This window comes from Ostrea edulis, chromosome 2 (genome assembly GCF_947568905.1).
Source record: "Ostrea edulis chromosome 2, xbOstEdul1.1, whole genome shotgun sequence".
Classification (NCBI taxonomy): Eukaryota; Metazoa; Mollusca; class Bivalvia; order Ostreida; family Ostreidae; genus Ostrea; species Ostrea edulis.
This window is the reverse complement of record NC_079165.1, coordinates 79,695,304-79,713,100: the sequence shown is the minus strand read 5'-3', so window position 1 is coordinate 79,713,100 and position 17,797 is coordinate 79,695,304. Positions and strand designations below refer to the sequence as shown.

The following is a 17,797-nucleotide window of genomic DNA, read 5'->3' as shown; positions in this document are numbered from 1 at the left end:
GGTCTTTCAAGGTCTTTTTGGAAAGGTCAAGGTCACTCAGAACATATACAAGTTCCTTGTTTCAACAATTTTATAGATATAAAAGTTACCATGAAAACCTTTTATCAGAAATTGATCATGATTGATCACAAATATTCCTTGAGACAGGGACTTTCGGTCATATTGGAAAGGTCAAGGTCACTCAGAACATACACCTTTTTTAAGTAACAAGTTCTTTATTTCAACAGTTTTTGAACAGGTATTGTTCATATAATATATCATACAAATAAGGAATAGGCAAATGGCTTTCAGACAAAGGTCAGTGTCACTCAACATATACCTTATATATGAAAAAGAAACTACCATTTCAACAATATTTCAAAAGTTATTAATCATTGTGCAATTCATTCATCATATGAAGTAGTTCATTGGTTAAATGCATTTCAGGTCTAAGCTTCCATCAGTCTTGTTTTACCTACCTTTCTACTTTTAGCATAAGAGTTGTGTTAGGAAGAAGATATTATTTTAGTTGGGGTTTATTTGATAGTTGATTCAAGTTGGCTATAAAATCTTACTGCCAACAATATTGCATTTCCCATAGCTATTACGTCCGTTAGAGCTGTAATGTATTACCAGTACAGTGTGCTCTGTCAGTCGATGTAGACTTGGTAACAGACTGATAGCCAGCTCTATCTAATGGGATATCTCCTGCTTAATGATACAGTTTATTTCCATTATCTGGAGCTGAAGTACACAAAAATGAATATGTATTCAACAGACTGACCTGATTTATCAAGAGATGATATTGGAGATTTGATCAGTAATAAAGGTCACCTGCTTTGAACACATAAGTGAGTAACAATCACAAGATTTTGTCTGCAGTATACTTCTCCTGAGGTCTGAAGAAGTCAGAGGTCAGATAGACTAATCTGTTCCAGGTCAATATTTGTATATCAGGGTGTATCTGCATTCTTTCCAAAGGAAAATTGAAACATTGAATGAGACAATGGAGTTGAGCATAGTAACTCGGTACTATATCCCCTCTCAAGATGAAATTTTCATCTGTTCGAACAATCTCATCAAAATTAGATGGTAGACTTCCTTGCATACCCACATATATGCGAGCTGATCTAACATATAATCTTAATTAGATTGTTGTTCAAATTGCACTAAATACATTGTACATTCTTGGGCTAAGAATTGCACCCGTCAAGACAGATGACAATTCAGTGCATCCATCATGAAAGATGACAATTCAGTGCATCCGTCACGACAGATGACAATTCAGTGCATCCGTCACGACAGATGACAATTCAGTGCATCCGTCACGACAGATGACAATTCAGTGCATCCGTCACGACAGATGACAATTCAGTGCATCCGTCACGACAGATGGCAATTCAGTGCATCCGTCACGACAGATGACAATTCAGTGCATCCGTCACGACAGATGGCAATTCAGTGCATCCGTCACGACAGATGGCAATTCAGTGCATCCGTCACGACAGATGACAATTCAGTGCATCCGTCACGACAGATGACAATTCAGTGCATCCGTCACGACAGATGACAATTCAGTGCACCCGTCATGACAGATGAGACTTCAGCTTGTGATGCTTCCAGTGACACTCTCTTTTGTGTTGTACAGACCTGTGTGGCTGGGAAGTACAGCTCTGCAGGATCAACCACATGCCTGGACTGTCCGGCGGGGAAATCCTGTGGGGCGGAGACGGAGACCCCCACTACCTGTAATGCGGGGTCTTATTCCCTGCTGGGTGCCTCCACCTGCACACCCTGCCCCATCGGTTCCATGTGTACAGCGACGGACCAAGGACCCACCCCATGCTCAGAAGGATATTACACATCATCTACAGGTTCGAAATTTCAAACAGTTTAATGAAAAGTAGAGATTTTGTTGAAGTCTCGAAAGCTTTTGTCATTGATGTAATCAGAACTAGGAATGTTACCAATTTGTTGATTTTTGCTTATGCTATTCCTGTTAATTTCTGTCTGCGGTATAAGTGTGTTTGTTTTGTTAATTAAGAAATGAATCTATTAATTCTTTTCCTGATGCAGGTATTATAGGGAAAATTGGACGGCAAACTTCATCATTGCGCATTGATGAAAATGTTTTCCATCCAATTTTCCATATGATACCGCCTTGAAGAAAAGAATTCTAAGATTCATTTCTTATGATTTACTTATGATTTGAATATTTTAAAACATTGAGTTTAGATAATAAAGCATGATGATTTGTTTTCAAATGCATACGATGTATCAATACACATTACATGAAGTGAAAATCAGGTTTTCTTTGATGCAGAAATCAAACAAATTTTTTCAGCCAATCAAAATCATCATAGATATCAAGTCATAGTGGATTCTGCAATGTGTCTGCAAATCTTGTCCATGCTTCTCCTCCGTGAACAGATTCATATGATTAAATAGTGGCTGTAATAGGTGATATCTTGCTCCTCATGTGAGTTTCAAACCGGAGTTTGATCTTTAGTGTGGGCTCCATAAAACTAGTCTTCACTTCAACTCACCAGTATAGATTCATATGACTGGATGGAGATATATCAAAGGACATGAGTTGTATCTTAAACTCTGGTTAAAACCTTTGGCTTCTTAAAAATTGTTTAATGTGGGTGCTTCAGACACTTGGTTAGCAGTGTCTTTGATGTTTTTATGACGTTTTGGTAACATGACTTGTCTCTGATACTATTTACAGGCCAGGTATCCTGTCAGAAATGCCCCGCAGGAAGTGAGTGCCCTAACAGGGGTACCCCTGTCCAATGTACGGCCGGCTATTACTCTGTGGAGGGGTCTGGTGTCTGTGAAGCTTGCCCTGCTGGATTCTACAGCTCAGCGAATGGTGAGTCGATCTGTTAACAACACAGTAATATTGTACTGCTGATTTATATTTATTTACATGTGATTTCACAGATTTATGAATATTACTTATTTTTACAACTTTACGTTAACTATCATTTTTCATTACTTATGTAGAATGAAGTTTTGATATATATCTCCTAAGTATCAGTGTAATGCTCCCCTATATTCTGTAGGTGCCAGCAGTTGTTCATCGTGCCCTGAGGGCAGTTCATGTAGTGGAAATGGAACCTCTTCCCCCTCAGCCTGCGCGGCAGGATACGTGGCCCCAGCGGAGTCCAGCTCCTGCACACTCTGTGCCACAAGTACGTTATATCACTGGCGAGGATTGGTCACAATCACTGGAGAATTTTTATTAAGTGGGAAATTGTAGCTGAGATTAATTTTTGTGAAATAAGATGAAAATGCTGTATATTCACTTTCTGTATCAAGATTTTGCGAATTTACTTAGTTGCTTAAAGTCATGATAGGTATTGCATTTATGACATTTATTCATGCATTTTTAATGTCATGATCAATATAATGTACAGTGAAACCTCATTATCTCGAACTTGATAGTACTGAGAGAAAACACCGAGATATCCAAGAATTCAAGATATTGAGGGTAAAATGCTGAAAGAATAAGTGGTTGGTACTTCTGAATCACTTCGATATATCCATGGTATTCGATATATAGGTGTTTGAGATACTGAAGTTCAACTGTATATTCATGTTATTTGTAACTAAATCATATTTTGTTGCAATATTGTATGCTTTCTAATTCATGATCAATGCTAAAGTTTAAGCATCACAGTATTATTATAAAAGCACAATACTAATAGCATTGATTTTTACGCTATATAGTTCATGACCGACAATATCACCATATAATATGTGACCGATGATCTCACCAAATAGCTCTTGACCTAGTCTAGCCATTGAGACTGTGACTTACAATTTCACTGTATATTTTGTGACCTATATTCTCAGCATATACTCCATAACATACAATCTTACAAATTAGACTGTGAACTACCAATATTATCTCTGACACTATATTTATATAGACTGTGAACTACCAATATTATCTCTGACACTATATTTATATAGACTGTGTACTACCAATATTATCTTACCATATAGACTGTGAACTACTGATATTATCTCACTATATAGACTGTGAACTACCGATATTATCTCACAATATAGACTGTGAAGTACCAAAACTATGTCATACAGGCTGTGAACTACCAATATTATCTCACTAGATAGACTGTGAACTACCAATATTATCTCACTATATAGACTGTGAACTATCGATATTATCTCACTATACAGACTGTAAACTACCGATGTTATCTCACTATATAGACTGTAAACTACTGATGTTATCTCACTATATAGACTGTGTACTACCGATATTATCTCACTATACAGACTGTAAACTACCGATGTTATCTCACTATATAGACTGTGTACTACCAATATTATCTCACTATATTGACTGTGAACTATCGATATTATCTCACTATACAGACTGTAAACTATCGATATTATCTCACTATATAGACTGTAAACTACTGATGTTATCTCACTATATAGACTGTGTACTACCGATATTATTTCATTATATAGACTGAGAACTACAATGTCACTTGAATTTTAATGCACTGGTATAAGATAGATACACACCTTAGTTAAATCGTAGTTGATATTGTAACATAATGGACGGTGTCTTTTATTTGTGATTGTCAGATGAGGTCCCTGATGCTACACAGAAGATGTGTGTCGGCTGTCCCGCTGGAAAAGCTTGTACTGATCCTGCGTAAGTCAGACGCCATTGTTTACTTTGAAATTCAGTTTGGTGAGGTAATTACGTAATGTTGATGAAATGAATTCCTTTTCTCTGTCCATTAGGACCACACCAACGGACTGTTCCTCAGGAGAATACGCATTACTGGGGAATGGTACCTGTACACAATGTCCTAAAGGAAAATACTGCCCCACAAAAACGGCTGCACCCCTGGACTGCTCCTCCAGTATGTGTCATCATCTGTTTAAACAGAAATCATAGGAACAAACTCGTTAGGGAATTTGAAATTTATGTTTACTGCCTATATATTAAAATGATTGGATGAATTTTGTGCCATGGGAAAGTTAAGTATGGTGGTGAATTGTGCACTGAATATACAATAAACAATCTTTTTGCAGAAATGATTGCTGAAACGTTTTTGTTGTTGCCTTCTTTCAAAAATTTACAACATTTTAATTAATTTTTGCATTTTTTGTATTCAGAGGTTAAATGGCCTGACACAGTAAATGAATTAATTCTAGTAGAGGGCTATCATAGATTTATTCTGCTGCCCAATCTCGTTCAGGATTGAATGAAATATTGTTTGAATTATAAATTAATATTCATGTTTATATTACCCGGAGAGTTTATACACCAATACCAGTAAATGAGATAATAAGTATTGATACCAGTTTACTATTTACAGCCCAGTATTCCGCAGAAGGGAAAACATCTTGTGACGACTGTCCTGTCGGTCACTCCTGTGCCTCTCCAGACGCCACCCCAGTCCCGTGTGACCCTGGACAGTACAGTGCCGCTGCAGGTGAGTGTCCAGGCATTATGTTTAAGGAATTAGAATGTGCTAGCAAAATCTGTGTTGATTAAATTTGGTAAAATAAAAATACATTGGAGAAGACTGTAAATTGTTAACTGATTGATTGTAGTGATTACCTGTACGGACTGTGCTGCTGGGAAATTCTGTCCCTCCGGAGCTGCAGCAGAGACGGATTGTCCCGATGGATTCTGGTCCTCCACCAAACAAATAGCCTGTACCCAGTGTCCTGCCGGGAAGTACTGCTCCAAAACAGCCGAGACTGCCTGTCCAAGCGGAACGTACTCCCTGGGACTGGCTACAGCGTGCTCCTACTGCCCAGCTGGTATGTAGGTCTTAAATCTGCTGTACAGGTCTGTCCTAAAGTCTAGTGGTGCACTATGGTTTCATCATCTATCATATATTTTATTTACTTGTACGAATTTTCATAATTTTGTCAGAGCATGAAATTTTTTTTCCAGAAATGAACAACATACTGAAAATAGCTTTCCATGAAATTAGAATTAATTTAGATGTTGAAACTGTATTGGTTTGACAAATTTCCCCCAAAAAATTATGCCCATGAAAATTAATGAAATCACAGTATTTCTTTAGGTAACTACCGTATTTTGCCGAATATAATACGCACTTTTTTTAGAGAATATTTTTGTGCCAGAAAGGGGTGCGTATTATATACCACAATAGGTTTTTGACCTTTTTTTCCAGATGAAACTCGGCGATTAAGTAGTGTAATATTTCACTCAAAGACCAAGGCTTCGGATACTGTACGCCTTTTCACGTTCACCTATTTATTAAGTAGAAAATTCGACCTCAAGAAAATTACTACAGAAACGTAAAATTGCAGAAAATGTGATATATATACTTACAATATCTAAATAATTCAATTATCATGAAACAAACAGCCAATCAAATTGCATTGGATCTGACTATTCATTACATCGCATGCCGCCATTATTGAAAGCATGTGTACACAATAATGCCTTGACACGTGCTAAAATTGTTGGAAAATAATTTTGTCACTTGCTAAAAGTTTATTTACTGTAAGTTTTATGAATAGGCCTAATTTTTAATGAAATACTTATTTGAATCTTTGAAATAACTATTCTTGCGTAAAAGCGTGTGTTTTACGAAGCCATTGTTGTGTACACTGCTTTTGTTAGATACCCCCTCCGGGTAAAGAAAGACCTAACAAATTTTTTTTTCACACATTTTAATAGTGATCGTAGTTAACAATTTGATAATTTGCATGGTGTGTTGATTACAGTAAAATAAGCGATAGTTTAATTGTTTAATTTTATTTTTATAACATCGGCTATTTGATTGATTTTAAGTTTCAACAAAGGAAATATCGAGTCAGTTAAGACTTTAATGCTACAAAATCTCGTGCTTTGCTGAAATGAACAGGCTTGTCCGGGTTGATATTTCCCTGAAGATTCTCATTGAAGATTACCGCGATGTAGACCTCATCTCAAAAAGTTTGCAAATTATTGTGCGTTGTTTAGAATTCATTATTTCTGCAAAAATATTAAGTGAAAATTAACACCAAGTATAAAATAAAGATTACCACTTGGTCAAAATTTTTGCTGCGTATTATACACCCGAAGTGCGTTTTTTCACCAACTTTTAGGCTCAAAGTGGGGGGTGCGTATTAAACACCACTGCGTATTATATTCGGCAAAATACGGTAAGTGAAATCCATGATTTGATATCAAATTGCCAATTTGTTGATATTGTTTTGTTTTATTCTTTGCAGTGAATGCCAATTTAATGTTTGTGTTTGATTTGTGGGTGATATTAGTAGAGTGTTTCTATGTTTTATTCAGGCTATGAATGCACGAATCCAGCCGCCTCCCCCAATGCTTGCAACACAGGGGAGTATAACATAAATGGGTCAACCTCAGCCTGTACCATATGTCCAGGAGGGTCTATGTGTCCACTGACCACTGCTGCCCCCACACCCTGTACTACAGGTAATTTCGCTGCCATGTCCCTTCATTCACCAGGCATATGGTAACAAAAGTGCATATTTTGGACATTTTCTTACAAACAATAGGATAAGACAGTTGGTACTTTGTCCGTTTCAGTCTCTGCCTGAGATTGAGCACCAGGAACTTTATTTCAGGGCTCTCTTTACAAACAATGGGATTAGGCATTGAGAGCTTTACATATTTCAGTCCTCTGTCAAAAAACAATAGGATTAGGCATTTGTTACCTTACATAGAAATAGATAAGAGGCACTATGCCCTTTACAGCCCACTCTTTACAAATCAGACAGGAGACAATATTACATTTTCAGCATTCCCTAAAGATTGTATCTCATTTAACGTCCCTCTCAAGAATTATTTGCAAAGAAATGATAAGTCACTGAATACACTTACGTTTCTTTCACCTAAGGTTACCTGAGTAGTCCTGGTCAGACCAGCTGTAGCCAATGTCCAGCCGGTTACGCTTGTCCAGATAACACAGATGCCACCCAGAATTACGCCTGCCACAGCGGCTCGTTCTCCATTGCTGGTCAAATGGACTGCACCATCTGTTCCGCCGGCAAATATTGTCCCAGTACAAGGTATAATGGGTTTATTGTAGTAGACATTTAATGAGCTAGACTGATTAAAAAGAAACGACAAATTTTCAATACATTGTGCAGTGAATGAGGATTATAAACATAACTTATTTAAGCATAGTGAGTGTAGAAAAGCAACAAAAACGTTCTCCTTGATTTCTCATTTCAGCTCGTCCAATGAGATTCCTTGTCCGGGAGGGACCTATTCTACTGGTAATTCCTCCTCCTGTACCAAGTGCACCCCGGGAGAGGTGTGTCCTAATGTAGACGGTACCGGAATCCAGGCCTGTCTCCCGGGGACCTACTCTGTTGCAGGGTTAGCTGCATGCGTGGACTGTCCGGCTGGTTATGCCTGCCCCTCCACTAACTCTTCCGAACAGATCCAGTGTCTCCCAGGGACTTACTCACTGACAAAGGCCACCGAATGTTCGCCATGTCCCGCAGGATTGTAAGTCTGCTGATTATCACATCGCATGGCAGCCAAAGTGTAACGATCTAAAAGTGGATGATGTGTTTGCTGATAACTAGTGATTGTGATCTTTGTAAAGAAATAATAGAGTTTGAGAAATATAAGGGCACACCATTGAGGGAGTGGGTTGCTGAAAATAACCAGATATTGACAAATTATTAGAGTTGGTAGTTAAAGACTTAAACAGAAAGTTAACAGCTGAACACTTTATCTTGTGCTGATGGAAATTTTAACATTTTTTACAATCTGAAAACAAAAATTTTTACTATGGTAAGATAAGTTTATTCCAATTTTGGGCCCAGAGGGCATAACAGTAAGACAGTTTATAAAGAAGGAAATTCAAAAAAGAAAGAAAGTTTACAACATTAACTACAGCTAGGTTACATAGACTGCAAACTGCATGTGTCTGTTAGAGGAAATTGTTTTACTGTTTAAACTATTTAAATTTCTTCTTAGTAAATTAAACCTCACAACTTTAAGTGGGAGTGATTCAAGTGTATGCATGAAATATCAGTTTAAATGTGTTTCAATCAGCCCCTTCACAGCACAAATCCATTTTGTAACAAAGATCTGAAATATATATTTTTTGAAATTAATCTAGATTAAATTGAATAGATAAAGCTATAAGCATTTTTTGTTATGTTTGGTTAAATCAAGTTTGTTCAAATCTGCAGTTTTAGTGTGTGTGCAAAGAGTAATGTATGTTGATGAATGATCAGTTTAAGTGAGAGGCAAAGGTAAGCATTGTGGTCTGTGGGCCTCATTGCTGTTTGTTTTTTAACTAGTCTGATATATTTTGATAAAATGTGCTCTTAATTAATTTTCAGTGCTTGCCCAACAACCAACAAGAACACCCAGGTAGCCTGTCAGGACGGGACGTATTCTGTTGGAAACCAAACTTCCTGTATCACATGTCCGTCAGGATACGAGTGTCCAGACTCCTCCACCAACAGCAGGTAATAAACATGCCTAACGACTTAACGAAAGATAATCAATTTTGTACCCTGACGAAAACTGAAGTTTGATCACGTGACTTGCATCTGTTAGAACTTCAAGCAGAGGCTAATTCTGAAATTTCCTGTCAATTTCAACTTGTATTTCATGGTTAAATTTCAAAACTTTAGTTGACACAAAATGCATGTACCTGGGTGTATAACTAAAGTTTTAATTCATTTTGCTAGTGTTGCCTGTCAGCCAGGATATTACTCTCTTGGAGGCCAGAAGACTTGCACCATGTGTGACGAAGGTTACAGATGCTCCAACACATACGAAGGCCAGACTGTGTGTCCCCCAGGGTTCTATAGCACGGCCGCCTCCACCAACTGCACCGGATGTGAACCAGGCTACTTCTGTCCAGAACCGGAATGTAAGAACTGGATAACGGATTTAGGTTTTGAAGGGAAATCTGGGGAAATAGAATAACTTTTCTGTTCAAGATTTCAATACCACAGATAAACTAGTAATTTTGTAGTAAATAAGAAATTGTAGTTGATAAAAAATTTAATCTGTGGTATTCTCACTGTTACAAATATAGGGTCTGATTAAATCCCATTTCATTAACTTTTTATTTCAAATCTTATTACCTCCCCTTAAATCCATTTTACATAGTTTGACCTTTGTATGTGTATAGATTCCAGGAGATCAGAGTGTGCCCCTGGCTACTACTCCAATGGTGCTGCCATCTACTGTATTGCGTGTGATGCTGGGTACACCTGTTCTATGGGGTCCAACACCTCCGCCCCAACCGCTGACATCTGTCAAGCTGGGGGCTGGTGTGATGGCAAGAACTTCTTTCGCTGTCCAGCTGGGACCTACAACCCACACAATGGATCCATCGACTCCACAGCTTGTGTACTCTGTCCTCCCGGTAAGTAGCAGAACATTTGGTTGTATATATGAAACTTAATTTGAGTATTTATAATTTGAGTATTATCCTGTGATTAAAATATATTTCTTAAGGACACACGCAATGTTTCTGACAGTTTGTTCATCTCCTCGATATAAAGAGTTCTTGTAGGATTTCTGAAATGGGTTTAAATTTTATATTGTAGTAATGTTACCGTATTTCGTATATGGACCTGGGTAGCTTAGTGGTCAGATCACCTTACTAGTAATGCAGGGGTCCTGGGTTCAACACCTGATTGTGCCAATGGTTTTTCTTTCCTTCTTTGCTACATTAAAACAATTTACTGCAATACACAAGAGCTGACTTACCAGGAACTATCAAAATATGCTAACTCTAAAACAGACTTGGTAATATACCCCAAGATTTATTGTAGAAACAAGATAGCATGAACGTAAATATTGTGAAGAATCATATAATATTGAGAAATGTCGCGTATGTCCTTGAGAGGGCAAAATGGCATAATTAGCTGATATTCTGTGAAGACAAAAGAATTCAGATTGAATACGTTATTACCTGGGTATAATCTGTCTGTTCAAACATCTCTGTATTCCGTTTCTCTGTACAGGTCGTTGATGTGTGACATCTCTGTATTCCGTTTCTCTGTACAGGTTGTTGATGTGTGACATCTCTGTATTCCGTTTCTCTGTACAGGTCGTTGGTGTGTGACATCTCTGTATTCCGTTTCTCTGTACAGGTCGTTGGTGTGTGATGTTCAGCAATGCATGACAGAAGTACACATTCACACTTGATAGTTTTACGTTTGATTCCAGTCAGTAACAGCAGTGTTTTACTATTACAGGATACTACTGTCCAGGACCCGGGGACACATCTTACGAACAGTACCCTTGTCCAAAGGGTCACTACTGTATCGAGGGGACCACGGTCAGTACTCAGTACCCATGTCCCGGTGGGTCGTACAACCCGAACGATAATGCCACCAGCCTGACTGCTTGTCTGCCTTGTCCATCAGCGAAGTACTGCCCTAAGGGTACCACGGACACTGGAGTGGATTGTCCCCGTGGGTTCTACTGTACCGGGGGTCAGTCCTCGGGGTTCCAGCATCCCTGTCCTGTCGGAACATACGGCCCAGATCTTGGATTTGACAGTAAGTTATCTTTGATTGATGATTAATTTTAATTGATGTGGGTTTTTGTTTTGTTTTTTACACCAAGCATGTTATTACAAATGTTTGTCAGTTTTCTGATCTGATACTAATATATCTGATATTAAATGTTAAATGGAATTTGATTCAAAAAAGAATTTAAGATTTTTTCTCCCCGATTACTTTCTTCTAAAACTGTATTTTTCAACTAAACATGCTAGATAAAGTAAATTTAAAAGTTTTCAATTTTAATATATTATTGTACATATCCTCCACTTTTTACTCATATCAGATTATTTCTCATATTAGTGATATTCCTCCTTTAGAGTTTTTCCTTTTGAATTGAAATCTCCAAACTTCAACCACAGATTCACCATTAGATAAGTGAAACTCCCATCCACAGGGTCAAAAGGTTAAAAGTCATGCAAACTGCTGTAGGAAATTCATATAGATTCATAATGTGTAACTGCTGAAGAAGCATCCACTTCTTTGATTTCTGGCCCATTTCTGTTGTGCTTGGTGGTGGTTATATCAGTCTAGCTAGGACAGTTTAAGGAAATGAGTTGGTGTAAAAGCTTTTACTTTAGTTCTGTAGGAGATGATTAGGCAGTTGACCAGAAAATTTGCTCAGGAAGGGAGACAACTACTGTAGCGATAACTATTCAATATTAGTCAATCGAATTCAAATTTCGTTCTGGTATATGTAACATATTTAACCTTTTGTTTTTTAGATGAGACGCAGTGTATCCCATGTCCAGCAGGATATTACTGCCCCGGGGGTACAGAGTCACAGCCCACAACAGCCCCAACCCCCTGTCAGCCTGGGACTTACAACCCTGACGCCAACACTGGCCACCCACTCAACTGTCACAAGTGTGACATTGGCTTTGCTTGTCCTGAAATCAACCACACAGCATCTGTTGTCCCATGCAAAGCAGGTAAACACAGCATCCATTGTCCCGTGTAAAACAGGTAGACACAGCATCTATTGTCCCGTGTAAAACAGGTAAACACAGCATCCATTGTCTCATGTAAAACAGGTAGACACAGCATCTATTGTCCCATGTAAAACAGGTAAATACAGCATCCATTGTCCCGTGTAAAACAGGTAGACACAGCATCTATTGTCCCATGTAGAACAGGTAAACACAACATCTATTGTCCCATGTAAAACAGGTAAACACAGCATCCATTGTCCCGTGTAAAACAGGTAAACACAGCATTCATTGTCCCGTGTAAAACAGGTAAACACCAGCATCCATTGTCCTGTGTAAAACAGGTAAACACAGCATCCATTGTCCCGTGTAGAACAGGTAATTGAATCATTTTTCTGAAGAAAGAATGACATGCAGAAAAAAATACATACCAATGGATCTTAGAATCAGATTTATTTTCAACTTGACATGTTTATTTATTTTTACATTTCAGGTTACTACTGTCCTCTAGGAACCATAGCAGATGACCAGTATCCCTGTATCCCAGGAACTTACAGTGACCAAACTAATCTCTCATCAGCTGACCAGTGTGATGCATGTCCAGAGGGCAAATATTGTGAATGGGGCACAAGTAAGTATAAGGGCAAATATTGTGAATGGGGCACAAGTAAGTATAAGGGCAAATATTGTGAATGGGGCACAAGTAAGTATAAGGGCAAATATTGTGAATGGGGCATAAGCAAGTATAAGGGCAAATACTGTGAATGGGGCACAAGTAAATACAATGACAAATATTGTGATTGGGGCACAAATAAGGTTAAATATTGTGAATGGGGCACAAATAAGGGCAAATACTAGTAATGCAAATGGAGCACAAGTAAAAGAGGGCAAATACAATAATGGGGCATGGGTGCTTGTGGGTGAGAAAGTTTGTCAGAACAAATTCTTTGAATGGGGCACAAGTAGGTGAAAGCAAACACTGTTAATGGGGCACAAGTGAAGGCAAATACTATGAATGGGGCACAAGTAAGTGAAGACAATTACTGAATGGGGCACACTTACAAGAAGAGAATGCTATGAATTAGAATCGTGCTCAAATAGGGCACTAGATGGGTTAATAAATGTCAACCAATATATGGAAAGGGACAAATTTCAGGCAAATATTGTGAATGGACAAATGAATTTGGGTCACAGATGACAGTGTATCCGCTTGCATTGAGCTTGAAGGACTGGGGGTATGGTTATATACACTGAATCTAGAAGGTACCACTCTTTACATAAACCATTGTTTCAGTATAACTATGTGATCTTTACTATACTACAATGTATGATTCATATTTTTTCAGACAACTCAACCAATCCCCCCAAGCCATGCTGGCCTGGTTACTACTGCCCCCTACAGTCTCCTTCCCCCGAGAAATTCCCCTGCCCTGCTGGGACATATTCCACCCGAGCAGATCTGTATGAGGCATCTCAGTGCACAGTCTGCCCTCAGGGGTACTACTGTGAAGGTGAGATAGAGGACTTAGTTACCGTAGTAACAATCACCTTTAAATAATTACTGGTATCACGAAACTGTACTGTAGCATAATTTTCAGTGCTGGTAGAAAGTATTTGGAAATCTGAAGTTTTCAGTGATGAATTCATAGCAATTAAAAGAAGTTTATGTATATACATAGTGTATATGTGTGTTTGTGTGTGTATATGTATATATATACATGTATATGTGTGTGTTATGCTTTTTTCTATTGTATATTCATATTTAGATACTAATTTTTTAGATAGCAGTTCTATGTTTATGTTTTAATACAAGACCACAAAAAAAAACTAATCATCTGCTAATGTGTGTAATCCTGGATAAATAAATAAATAAATACTGATAAATACTATTATTAGTACATATTTCTGGTCCAATCAGGATCCTTCCTCCTCCCCAACTAAAAAAATGATGTGCATTCAAAATCATTGAAATTTGTCAATGTTTTTGGTTACACTTTTATCAAGTAGAATTGTTAACTAAAGGCCAATATCTGGCTGTTTAGAAGTGTCAAGACAAACAAAAACAAAGATATACTTATGTGTGTATGAATTTGAATATACAAAGGAGCCATGACTGAATGTCCACTCAATAGATGTCCAGTCCTTCAACCTCAATCATCTGCATCAGTTTCCATTGTTTGTGGTCATTTTCTTCTCCTGTCCTCGGCCGTAGGTAGTGAACGAATGAGGAGATCCTTGTGTATGGTGGGATACCTACTCCTTGTGTATGGTGGGATACCTACTCCTTGTGTATGGTGGGATACCTACTCCAGGATGCCAAAGTCCTAGCACTTCAGGAGATGGCTCACATCATTTTTACATTTTTACTATACGTACATCAAAGTCCTAGCACTTCATCAAATGCCTTGCATCATGGGAATTGATCTTTAGTAATTATAGGAAAAAGAAGATACTCTTTTATACATGTAGATGTATTACAGTGAAATTGCAGCAGGCAGATTTTGATATATAGAACATATAGAGTTCAATAGTTCTTCTTTGAATCAGATGCAGACAAGTCCAGTATTTGTGATTATGTCACTGTATTGGGTATTTAGGTGGATCCTTTTTTAATGAGATACAGACAAGTCCAGTATTGTGATAACGTCATTGTATTGTGTATTTAGGTGGATCCACTTTTTATTAGATAAGTCCAGTATTTGTGATTATAAGTCCATATTTGTGATAACGTCATTGTATTGTGTATTTAGGTGGATCCAGCTCCACGTCAGGTATCTGTCCCCGTGGTTTCTACTGTCCTAACGGCACTATAGCAGGGACCCAGTATGGCTGTCCGAACGGGACCTACAATGACTTGGAAGGACTGTACGAGGAAGCCCAGTGTAAAAACTGCTGGCAAGGTACAGCCTTTTACAGGAAATTTTTCAACATTTTAATGACAAATTTACTATATAGCAATTGAATGACACTGTCAATGAATAGTAATTGATACTTATCTTACCAAAGCACACTGATACACAGGCAGGATGCAGGAAAATTTGGCGGAGGTTTAATTTCCGCTAAATTTGTTAGCAGCAAGTATTCATGAACTTAATCCCTTGTGGAAATAATTGTATTCAAGTGTTTGAGTTCCCTAAATGTCAGTGGTTTGTGAAATTCAGATTTTTATTGACCTCACATGATTGGCATACAGCCAAGACCAAGGACAATTTAACACAACAAATTAACAGGGCTGCTAAATTAACAAGGCTAAATTAAGCTCTCACAAACAGGTTTATTATTCAAATTCAAATGCACCAACTATATTGAAAACTCCATAAATAACGTAGGAAACAATCCTCAGATTTTGATCAAATTTTATCAAAATTCCGAAATGAACACAAGCATAAAATGAAATAAGTTATGGGGATGTGAAACTAACGTTTTCTTTGTCTGTTTTCAGGTCACTACTGTGAGTTTTCTGTGTCAGCCCCGGTGAAATGTAAAGCAGGTACACACATGCCGTACGGAGTAAACCAGACAAGCTCAGCACTTGTTGGACCAGGTACGCAGCATTTGTTATCTATTATATTCCCCTCGGAATAAATTAGAGTAAAAGATAACGATACTTCCTGTAATAGGGAAATTTCTTGCTCATATGCATGGGAATGTTTCATTTCTTTTAAATTCATTCAGATCCAGTTGTTTGCTACTTTTAGAGTAATCATTTATTCAAATTTGCTCAGTTTAGGCTAAAATTGTCATTAATATAAGTTAAGATTGAATTGGTTGAAAATAAAACAAGGCAAAAATAAAACAGGACCTAAATTATAAAATGGAGCAAAAATCCAATAGGTATAGCACATCTTCAATTTTTATTTTGAGTATAACATTTATATTTCTGTCGAGAGTCCTTAGAGAATGCTTTTCCATTTTTTAAAGGCCAACCTGCCAAGAGACAGTTTGAATGTATCACCTGTCCGGGAGGATTTTCGTGTCCCTTGGGGACTATTCATCCATACGATTGTACTGTGGGTTACTACTCGAAACCGGGACAGGAAGTGTGTGAAACGTGTAGAATAGGGTCAGTATAAAGTGTGTAGGACTGTGTGTGAAACATGTAGAATAGGGTCAGTATAAAGTGTGTTATATAGGACTGTGAAACATGTAGAATAGGGTCAGTGTAAAGTGTGTAGGAAGTGTGTGAAACATGTAGAATAGGGTCAGTGTAAAATGTGTAGGAAGTGTGTGAAACATGTAGAATAGGGTCAGTGTAAAGTGTGTAGGAAGTGTGTGAAACATGTAGAATAGGGTCAGTATAAAGTGTGTTATATAGGACTGTGAAACATGTAGAATAGGGTCAGTGTAAAGTGTGTAGGAAGTGTGTGAAACATGTAGAATAGGGTCAGTGTAAAGTGTGTAGGAAGTGTGTGAAACATGTAGAATAGGATCAGTGTAAAGTGTGTAGGAAGTGTGTGAAACATGTAGAATAGGATCAGTGTAAAGTGTGTAGGAAGTGTGTGAAACATGTAGAATAGGGTCAGTGTAAAGTGTGTGAAACATGTAGAATAGGGTCAGTATGAGGTGTGTCACTTTGTACAGACCATAAGAAATGGGTCAACTTTCTCAGCAATATTGAAATTGGAATAAATGGAACATTTTCTGTTCTCAGAGAAAATGCATGCAAAAGTGTTTATGAGATTGCATCAGCAATGAAATTTGTATATACACAGGTTTTCAGTTATTTAGTTCTCAGAAATATAATCTGTTATTTGAGTTTAGTTTTTGAAAATTTGTTGTCTATTAACAGCAATAAAAATGTTGTTCACTTGTTACATGTATTGTAGACATCTGAAAACAACATGTAATAACTAACTAATAATGGGCTAATAATAGGAATATAATGGTCATACTAATAAATGAAATCACAGACAGGAAGGTATGGCTATTAACAGGAATGTATGGTGAGCTGAATGCGAGTCTCTTGGGATAATGATGAACTGAACTTGATTAAGTAGAGAGGTTTTACTAGAATTTTTGAAAATTTTGTCATGAAATATTTTTATATTTACATGTATATTTTTAAAATGACAGTCTTCACTTCATTCTTCAATTAATGAAACTGGTTTCAAAAGACATGCTAGAAATTGCTTTTTTGCAAGAAAAAAAGCAACAACTGAGTTATCTTTTATTCAGATCAAGAAAATGTTGTAATCCCCGAAACTTTTATGCTCAACCTGATTAATTGGCAGAGTGATGATAATCGTGATTGTGAAGTATAAACACATACATGGCAACAAACTTGACATCATAGATATGCATGTGCAATCCAATCCATATTGACCAGCCATTTCAACTCTACCATGAAA

The 17,797-nt window shown here is 37.5% G+C and overlaps 1 protein-coding gene across 1 annotated transcript in view; it reads left to right on the top strand.

Annotated features, from left to right (window-relative positions):
• Window positions 1-17,797, top strand: part of LOC125678628 (uncharacterized) — a 103,442-nt gene that overhangs the window by 7,838 nt on the left and 77,807 nt on the right. Inside the window, exons 4-23 of the mRNA XM_048917220.2 lie at window positions 1,628-1,853; window positions 2,711-2,854; window positions 3,048-3,176; window positions 4,606-4,675; window positions 4,768-4,889; window positions 5,349-5,465; window positions 5,587-5,799; window positions 7,298-7,444; window positions 7,869-8,040; window positions 8,207-8,485; window positions 9,334-9,462; window positions 9,688-9,872; window positions 10,137-10,373; window positions 11,212-11,517; window positions 12,246-12,452; window positions 12,943-13,080; window positions 13,796-13,960; window positions 15,200-15,349; window positions 15,892-15,993; window positions 16,371-16,512. Of these exons, the coding sequence (XP_048773177.2) occupies window positions 1,628-1,853; window positions 2,711-2,854; window positions 3,048-3,176; window positions 4,606-4,675; window positions 4,768-4,889; window positions 5,349-5,465; window positions 5,587-5,799; window positions 7,298-7,444; window positions 7,869-8,040; window positions 8,207-8,485; window positions 9,334-9,462; window positions 9,688-9,872; window positions 10,137-10,373; window positions 11,212-11,517; window positions 12,246-12,452; window positions 12,943-13,080; window positions 13,796-13,960; window positions 15,200-15,349; window positions 15,892-15,993; window positions 16,371-16,512 (3,380 nt within the window). The remainder of the gene's footprint in view (window positions 1-1,627; window positions 1,854-2,710; window positions 2,855-3,047; window positions 3,177-4,605; window positions 4,676-4,767; window positions 4,890-5,348; window positions 5,466-5,586; window positions 5,800-7,297; window positions 7,445-7,868; window positions 8,041-8,206; window positions 8,486-9,333; window positions 9,463-9,687; window positions 9,873-10,136; window positions 10,374-11,211; window positions 11,518-12,245; window positions 12,453-12,942; window positions 13,081-13,795; window positions 13,961-15,199; window positions 15,350-15,891; window positions 15,994-16,370; window positions 16,513-17,797) is intronic.